Genomic DNA, 9065 nt, shown 5'->3' with positions numbered 1-9065 from the left:
GAGACAACTAGGAGTCATGATCATGGTCGAATGGTAGAGTCAGGGTTAGTATTATATATTTGATAGTAAGAATTATGTGATCCGCAAGAGAAATATCAGGTAAATTGTGTAATCTCACATTATTTGAGAAAAATCAAGTGTGATAATTTTAAGAGCGTATGTATAAACTTAAACAACTAATGTCTTAAATGGATTGATGAGTATTACATATGCCAATAAAATGCATCTTTTTTTTTGGTGTCCTATTAGAATAGTTTTTCCCAAAAAATATGCGAATAAAGGCAAAGTACACTTATAAGAATCATAAGTCCATAGATGGATGCCCAAGAGATTTGAATTAGTTCTAATTCTTGAATCGCTCTAATGGGGGGTTGACTGGAGACACATCTACCCCTGCTGTTAGTCTCGAGTTGACAGGTATCAACACTCCTAGCAATCGAGTTTGCCATGCCTTTTTTACTGATGCTTCATGGGTAAGGGGAAGCGCGGGAGTGGCTGCAATTGCAGTAGATTATACTACTGGTGCCTGGTTCGTCAAAGCCCTCAAATGTGAAACGGCTTCAGCTCTAGAAGCCGAGTTCAAGGCAATTCACCTTGCTTTAACTTGGGCATTGGAGCTGGGATGGCATGAAGTGCTAGTTCTTTCTGATGCAAAAGTTGCAGTCCAATCTTTAATTACAAGATCAAGATCTCCTGATTGGAAGGCGTCGAATATTTTCTTTTCTATTGTTAATGTTTTGAAAACTCTGTCAGTTGTTCGTTTTTCTTTTATCAATCGTAGTCTTAATGCTTTAGCGGACGTCATTGCTAAAAATGCTAGAGTTGCTAGCGATTTAGCTATTTTGTATCAAGGGGAGGGTAATCCCTTGTGATTCCCATCGACTTTCTTATTTAATGAACAAGATGTTCTTTCAAAAAAAAAAAGAGATTTGAATCGGGGTGCTTACACGATGATACTATAAACATTATATATTTTATTTAATTATTTTTTAAACTAACAATAAACCAAATATTTTTTAATACGACATATTAATGCAAGTAATACCAAACATACATTAAATAAAATGTTGTTTCAGATTCACTTATTTATCATTAAGTTGTATAACACCACTCACAGGGTTTGACAAATATACCCTTACATCAAATACAACAAAGATCAAAACTAAAGAACATAAAGACAGTTACAACTGTTGCAAACTAAATATTTAGATAGACATTACTTTACTGCCACCATTTTCATTCCAGCTCGATCTTCTTGCTCAGAGAATTGTATACCCAAACCAAAATGATTGAGCAATAACCAAGTAAAAGTAATAAGCTCACCACCCCAACTAGGCTGTTGTGCATGAACAATAGGCCTACAATTAATAGCTGCATAAGACATGAGCTCAAGCCACACCTCATCCATTATTTTCCATCTTTGATTACTCTCCAATTTTTTAAGCTGGTTTGCTAAAATACAAGCATCAAAGAACACAGACTTGCTTCTTCCCTCCTTCACAGCAGCTGGTCTGAACTTTGTTCTTACACCATTCATTTTCTTCACAGCATCACAGTGATTTGACACACAGTATTTTCTAAAAAACCTCTTGGCCTCTGCACAAGTATCTTGAAACACCAAGTGCCAATCTCCCAAAACTGGAGAAAATATTGTATTCTGAACTATTAGTAAATAGAACATATACTCCGAAAGAATCTTAGACTTGCTTTTATAATTATCATTATTAGAAATTTTAGTGTCCTCGTTGCACATCTCGGTTGCTATGTGCCACAAAAGAATGCTTTCGGTGTATTGAAACTCGCTTATGCTCCATTTGAGTTTGATATAGCTAGCAAAATCTTGACCAATACTCTGTTTAAGAGCCAAACCACCTCTTTCTATACATGCCTCTGTTGCTTCTTTGAAAGTGTTTGCCTTCTTTGATTTTTCTTTCAGATTTTTAAAGATGAATTCTTGTAGATCTTCTGTGACCTTATATGAGCTCGAGAATCTCATGATTTTCAGCTTGTCAAGAAATTCCCTAAGGTGAAAAAGCTCAGAGAAATCGAAAAGCCAAGTTGGTCGCTCATCTAAACATAGCTAATCATATTATATTGAAAAACCAATCTGGACCATCTTTTTCTTTTTAAGATAATTGAAGGAACATACCTCTTCCAAGTGTGATTAAGCACCACAAGAATCCAATCAGAGAAAATGAGCTTAATAACTGATATGGTGTCAAGGACCATGGCTCCAATAAGCAGAGAATAACTAAGAATGATCTCAATCCTTTTGAAACCTTTCTTTTCAGTTAAGAAGTATGCTATGGTGGCACTCAAAATCGAAGATAAGCTTATGAATCGGAGTATGTAACCAACTCTTTGGCGCGCCACAACTACCTTGGTGTGAAGAACTTGGAACAAGAGACTTAGCTCATACTCAACTACTCTGAAAGCACATTTATGATCTTCAATTTTCATAAAGTACTCTCTGCATGATTTTCTATCTTTGGAAGTTAGAAAAAACCCAACAATGAGTCCTTTGAACCTTCCAAAGAGAATATGAGCTGCCTTCAGTAATCCCAACTCATCACAAGCTTCTAAAGTGATTCTATTAAGTTCTATGTAAGGATCAAGCCTAGAAGAACTCCCAACACCACTCTGATTTGCTTTACTATCTCCCTGTATTGGAATTTGAAGAAGTTTAGAGAAGTAGTTTGTGGAAACCTCTTCGTAGTCAGGCCCGGGATCTGGTTTTCGTAGAGCAGTCCTTCCGAAACGTTCCAAGCTTGCAAGGTAAAAGGCTCTTGTCCTCTCAGTGTACTTAATGATGCCAACAAAGAAGATAAGGAGTGTGGGAGGCCATAGCTTGTTATTAGGGAGAGTGAGGTAGAAACTGTAACCAGCAGCCATGACTTGTAAGACAAGACCAAACAAGTGCCTAAGCCAAAACTCATTATCTTCAAGAGCAAAAGAGGTAATGGTATCAGGTCCACCAAGATGGAGTAAGAGAAAAGAAGCCCAGAATGCATAAATGTCATGATCATACTTTCCATCCTTATGATCATCACAAGATCTGGTCTGTTCTTGTGTAATTAGGCCTATGGAAACTGCAGCAACCCAATCAGCTAGCAAATAGGCTGCCCAGATGAGAATGAGTAAGAATGAGTTCTTGCAGCGTTGTCTAGAGGATGCAAACAAGACTAGAATTATTTGTAGAAGAAGGCTCAGCATAATGCACCCCCGAAGGCTCCATAAATCCCATAACTTCTGTATTTTTTCTGGGATTGGTAATTCCATGTTTCTTTTTTCTTGATCATCAAGTATTGGTTAGTTCAATTAGTTGATTTGGGTAATCATGATTTTGGTGTGGGTACATTAAGTACCAATCACACAAGCACACCAGCTTTTTCCACAATGGATCATTCTCTTTCTTTTGTAAAAGTTCAAATAATAATATCCATTTATAAGAGCAAGATAAACAAATAAAAGAGAATCACTATCAGGGCCGCAACCTCATTTTGACTGACACATTAATATGATATTGCCCGACTTTAGGCTTAAACCGTCACAGTTTTATTTTTGGGTACTTTTCCAAAAAGTCTCATACTAATAGAATAGTAGAATATTTATATCCAAGACAACTGCTTTTATTCTTATTCTTCCAATTTAGGTTGATTCCCTAATAATACTCTCCTCAAACTAAGGATCAGATACTCGTGACCTCTCCTCCAACGAAATTACCTTATGTTGCCGCTATCACCAACGCAACTTGCCGCATGACCATCACTTTTGTTAAGAAAACTATTTTTGATGAAGCATATTTCATTTTATTTTTTCCCGGAAAGTTTTGAATTCTTACATGCATCCACTAAGTTTATCATATAGGAAATTAAAAAAGGCTAATTTAATACCAATAAGCAATTGAATTAAATTTTTAATTTGAATTTTGGTTATCTTTAATTCTGAAGAGATTTAACAGTTTTCCTTGGCTACCCCACTCACTCTTTTTCTTGAAATGAAGAAGATGAGTTTTGTTGTTTGTGGTCTTAACTTTAATAATATCTCCTGTCTTTGTCTACTTTATCAAATGTTGATTCCTTCTTCTCTCTCTCTCTGTTTATTCCACACTTTCCACCATTAATAAGTCAAGTCGCACAACGTAAATTTACTAGGGTTTTGTGACCATAATTTATGGTTGTTTTTGAAATTACAAAAAGTTATTTTGTTGATAATTTTTTTTTTATAAAATTATTTTATTAATAAATTTTTGAGTAAATTGCGAAATAAATACTTAATATTTTAGAGGCAAAAATGCTTAATGTTAGAATTCTCTTATATCTGTTACTACCACTTCCGTTAAATCATAAATATTATTTTTTTTTTATTTTAAAACTTAATATTCTTAATATCAGAAACTAGATGCTATTTGTTTAAAAAAAACCAGTTCTCATAACAATTTTCACATGATATTGTCATTTCAATTCGATAATCATGTTCCATATAGTGCAATGGTTCACTCAACTATGATAATTTAGTATTGCATCTCTCTCTCTTTTTTTTTTTTTTTTGAAACAAGTAACATTTAGTTTTTTATATTAAGAATATTAAATTTTAAATTAAAATAAATAAATATAATGCATCTGGGCTCTCCACGTGTCCATATTTGTGAGTTAACGGAATTGATGGTAACAGTGTAAGAGAATTGTAACATTGGATATTTTTACTTTCAAAAATAAAGATAAAATATTTAAGTATATAAAATCTAAAATATTAATTATTTATGCCGCAATTTACTTAAATTTTTTTTATTTTTTACCAAAAACATTGTTGTAGCAAAAGTAAAAAAAATTACATTAAATATGTGTTAATTAGTGTAACAATGGGAGATGCTGTTAGAATATGTAAGATATTGAATTGCACTAATAATTAACAAACACTTACTCGTGGTGGTATTGAGCATTTGGTATTTCTCTAGTGGCCTTTTTTCATCTTCTAGTTTTATTAGCTTGCATATATACAGATATATTCTGCTCTGCTTTATCAATGGCTGCAGCAAACTTTAATCTCACCGTTGTTGCTGGTCGGATCCTGAAGTTGCTGGGTTCTGAAGAAGAGCATATAGCACAGAATGAAATGTTGATGGGGCTAAAGGAGATCATTGAAGAGCATGCTCTTGTGCTTCTTCATGCAGAGAACATGTGTTTGCAGGGCGACGAGGTCGTGCGTAGTTGGATGATGAAGCTTGAAGATGCACTGTGTGATGCAGAGAACTTGGTAGATGAGTTGACTAGTACTGGAAATGTAATGGCGATTAATCATTTAATTCCTAATTGTTTCATCTCACCACATACTCCCAAGATGTCTAATAATAAGGAGGTCAACAGAGTTAGGAGGAGACTAGAACAACTTGCGTTTGAGGGAAGAGATTTCCATCTGGATAAGCTTAGTGAGAAACAAGTTGGTACCATGAAACCAGACATTAATCATGCTGCAGTAGTCCAAGAAGAATTTTTTCTTTCTAGAGCCGATGACAAAGCAGCAATCTTAAAGTTTGTGTCGAATCCAAATCAGTCCGATCAGGTGAATGTTGAAGTTCTTCCCATAATTGGCAAGGCAGGAATTGGGAAAACCGCGCTTGCGAAAGAAGTGTTCAATGATGAGATGGTGAGAGATCATTTCGAGTTAAGAATTTGGGTAAGTGTTGGTGTTGTCTTTGATCTCATACAAATTTTGACAACTATACTTGCACACGCAACTAACCGAGCAATAGAGGATCTTGAATTTGAAGTGCTTGCATATGCATTGAAAGGAAAGCTGTACCTTATTGTATTAGATGACGCGTGGCATGTAGACACTGAGGAATGGGATGTGCTAAGAAATATTCTACGTGTTGGTGCACACGGAAGCAAAATAATTGTAACCACCCGAAATGAGGAGGTTGCTAAAATTACAGGCACCATGGCAGCGTATAGCTTAAACATGCCTTCGGAGGAGCAGTCTTGGCTTTTATTTAGAAAAATGGCTTTTAAAGAAGAAGAAGAAGAGCCTTCGGAGAGGTCTTACCAGAAAGAAATCGGAAGGGAGATTGTAAAAATGTGTAGAGGAGATCCTGTTGTGATAATGATGTTAGAAAGCCTGTTAAGAACAAGTAGTTCAGAAGAAGAGTGGCGATCATTCTATCAAAATGAACTTCAACCCATAAGAAATGAAGGACTTCTGGGACTGATGGTGCTGTGTTACAAGCATCTTCCTTCAACTTTAAAACATTGTTTCGCTTACTGTAGCTTATTTCCAGAAGATCACGAGTATGATGTCCAAACAGTCATAAAGTTGTGGATGTCACAAGGCTTTATTATTGAGTCACTGACTGGTCAAGATCAATCTCCAGAGGATGCTGGTTATGATTATGTTTTGGAATTACTCAGAAGAGGTTTCTTCCAAGTATCTCAAATAGACACAAGGGACAGGGTGATCAAATTTGAAATACACTATTTAGTGCGTCGTCTTCTGGAAATGGTAGCAGAGGACCATTGCAGAATGTTGAAATCATGTATTCTTCCTGGAATCCATGTCTTCATGAATCAAGAAATTGAAGTACGTAATATGCGATCGATGGTTGTGCCATTTCAGTCACTACAATGGATACGAGGTTATCAACTTCTTGATATTACAGTGTCTAGATTTATATTTATACGGACACTAGATATGCATGGTTTGGGGATAAACAGAGTACCATCTTCTATTACAAACTTGAAGCTTCTCAAGTATCTTGATCTTTCCGAAAATGAGGATATAACAGAACTGCCTCATTCAATCACCAAACTTTTAAACTTGCAAACTTTGAAACTCTCTTCATGTTATCGGCTTAAGAGGTTGCCAAGAAGAGGCTTTGAGAATCTGATCAATCTCCGGCATCTTGAGATCGATGGCTGCTACAATTTGACCAGTCTTCCTCGAGGCATTCATCAACTGACCAATCTTCAGATATTATCTCAACTTGCAGTAAGTGATCAGGGCACCTCTCCAAATATTGGATTTAATGCATTTACCAAAGAGGTTGATATCAAAAATTTGGGGCATGAAAAGTTTGATATGAGCAGTTATTTGAATGTGGTATCAGGGGTTCAATCATTGTCTTTGAAATGGGAAAGTAATGCACCTGAGTCCAATGAGCACAAAACGCCACTACAGAGTGAGTTGTTGTTAGCTCTTAAAGAACTGACTCTGCTTGGTTTTAGGGGAAACATCTTATTCTCTGCTAACTGTCCAAGCAATTTGGTCAAGCTTTCATTGCGCAAATGTGTTAACTGCAGTAGCCTACCAGCACTTGAAGGGTTGTGGAATCTTAAGGTACTTGTATTGGATGAACTTATCAAACTCGAATATATTTCGAAGAATGAGAATGCTTCTTCAGTAGCCACACCCTTCTTTCCTTCCCTGAAAGAACTATGGCTCACAGAACTACCTAAGCTACAGAGTTGGTGGAGAAATGAAGGCATGAATGTTGATGTGTTGCCGTCATTCCCTTGTCTTTCAAAATTAGTTATTGAGGATTGTCCCAAACTCACTTCCATTCCTCTATTCCCAACTCTTGAGGAAGGTTTGGCTCTAGACTCAACTTGCTGGAAGCCATTTCAACTCACCTTAAACAAGAAAACTGCACCCCAAGAAGCATCATCCTCGTCGTCCTCGCCATCATCTCTACCACTCTCCAACTTAAAGGCTCTCCGGATTGTAGGCATTGAAAACTTCTATGGTGATGAAATTGAGTGGAGAACTCTAAAAAGCTTAGAATTCTTGAGATTTGATTCTCTTCCAAACTTGGTGAGTCTTCCTGAGGGGCTTCAACATGTAGTCAGCTTGAAAGAATTCCAACTCTGGCGCTGTGGTACTGAGGAAATCCCTGAATGGATAGGCAAACTCCATAATTTAAGCAAACTCATGATTTGCTTATGTCCTAATTTGAAATCGCTACCTGAATCGATTCGGGAGCTTAAACTTCTAGAGACACTAGAGATTGAAGAGTGTAACACCTTATTAAGGAGATGCGAAAAGGAGATTGGTGCAGATTGGGAAAAGATTTGTTTGATCAAAAATCTGCGTTTGGGTAGGATTTATGACAAATGATCCACCCACTCACTCACTCAGGTACACCATTGTTACTTATTAGATTGTTCTTTCACATTTTGGAATGCCTCTGTTAGCATCAGCTATATGATCTCTTTTAGATTTTATTGAAAACATATCACAAATATTACAGATAGTTTGCTAAAGAATACCAGCAAGTTCAGAACAACTGGCTTTGGCAAACATGGAAAATCAGTCATTCTTATAACTAGTGTTTATATACTGTTGATGAAACATGCTTATAGCTTCATTTTTAGCTGATTTCTATTACTAATGTTTACTTATTTTTCTCAGGAGGAATTGCTTCACATGCTTCTTTCCTTGATTCTCCTATTGGTTGTTTAGTTCTGTTGTAGAGTTTGTAATGTCACTATTGTGTTGTGTGGATTTGTTTGGCTTGTGCTTTTTTTTTTTAATTTATTTCTGATGACATTATATTATATGGTATTATGATATCATAGTTTGATGTATGAATGAATGTATTATGTATGGATTGGATACTGCCTTGGGGTTTTTTCAGCATATATATGATTATCTGATGATGCTTTTTCCCCTTGGTATGTATGTAAGTCCACCCTTTTATTACAACATATTATTAAGGCCTCTTACTCTATTACTAACACAATGAGCTGTCTGATTCTGATTGGTTTGATGTTATAAAGTGTCAATCATTTGAGTAGCAAATAATCACCTTTATCCCAAATTCATAACATTCTTTCATTTCATTTTATTTAATAACATTCTTAAAACAATAGTATTCTGAGATTAACCAGAAGGAGAGAGACTATGTACTGATAGCAAAGGAAGTCCTCTTCGAGACAGGACAAGTCTCCAAGCTAGACTGTCTAATTCATTTCATAAAAAAAAAGAAATACATGAGAATTGTTTATATATGTTTCTGAAAAAACCAGCAGAAATAAAATAGCAAAATAACTACATTTAGCTGATCCTTAGCC

At 35.7% G+C, this 9065-nt stretch overlaps 2 protein-coding genes across 2 annotated transcripts; one reads left to right on the top strand and one right to left on the bottom strand.

Moving 5' to 3' along the window:
• Positions 1-1055: 1055 nt before the first annotated feature.
• Positions 1056-3499, bottom strand: LOC115709982 (uncharacterized). The gene is made up of 2 exons (XM_030638265.2): positions 2150-3499; positions 1056-2021 (listed from the first exon to the last, which is right to left on the bottom strand). Exons 1-2 carry the CDS (start codon positions 3277-3279, stop codon positions 1217-1219), a joined length of 1935 nt encoding a protein of 644 aa, XP_030494125.2. The 5' UTR covers positions 3280-3499; the 3' UTR covers positions 1056-1216.
• Positions 3500-4812: 1313 nt separating this feature from the next.
• LOC115709537 (putative disease resistance protein RGA3) lies at positions 4813-8793 on the top strand. The gene is made up of 2 exons (XM_030637659.2): positions 4813-8130; positions 8404-8793. Exon 1 carries the CDS (start codon positions 5026-5028, stop codon positions 8107-8109), a length of 3084 nt encoding a protein of 1027 aa, XP_030493519.2. The 5' UTR covers positions 4813-5025; the 3' UTR covers positions 8110-8130; positions 8404-8793.
• The last annotated feature ends 272 nt before the right edge of the window (positions 8794-9065 follow it).

The sequence above is a fragment of the Cannabis sativa genome, chromosome 3, assembly GCF_029168945.1.
Source record: "Cannabis sativa cultivar Pink pepper isolate KNU-18-1 chromosome 3, ASM2916894v1, whole genome shotgun sequence".
NCBI classification, from domain to species: Eukaryota; Viridiplantae; Streptophyta; class Magnoliopsida; order Rosales; family Cannabaceae; genus Cannabis; species Cannabis sativa.
The sequence above is the reverse complement of the archived record's forward strand: the minus strand, read 5'-3'. Positions and strand labels throughout refer to the sequence as shown.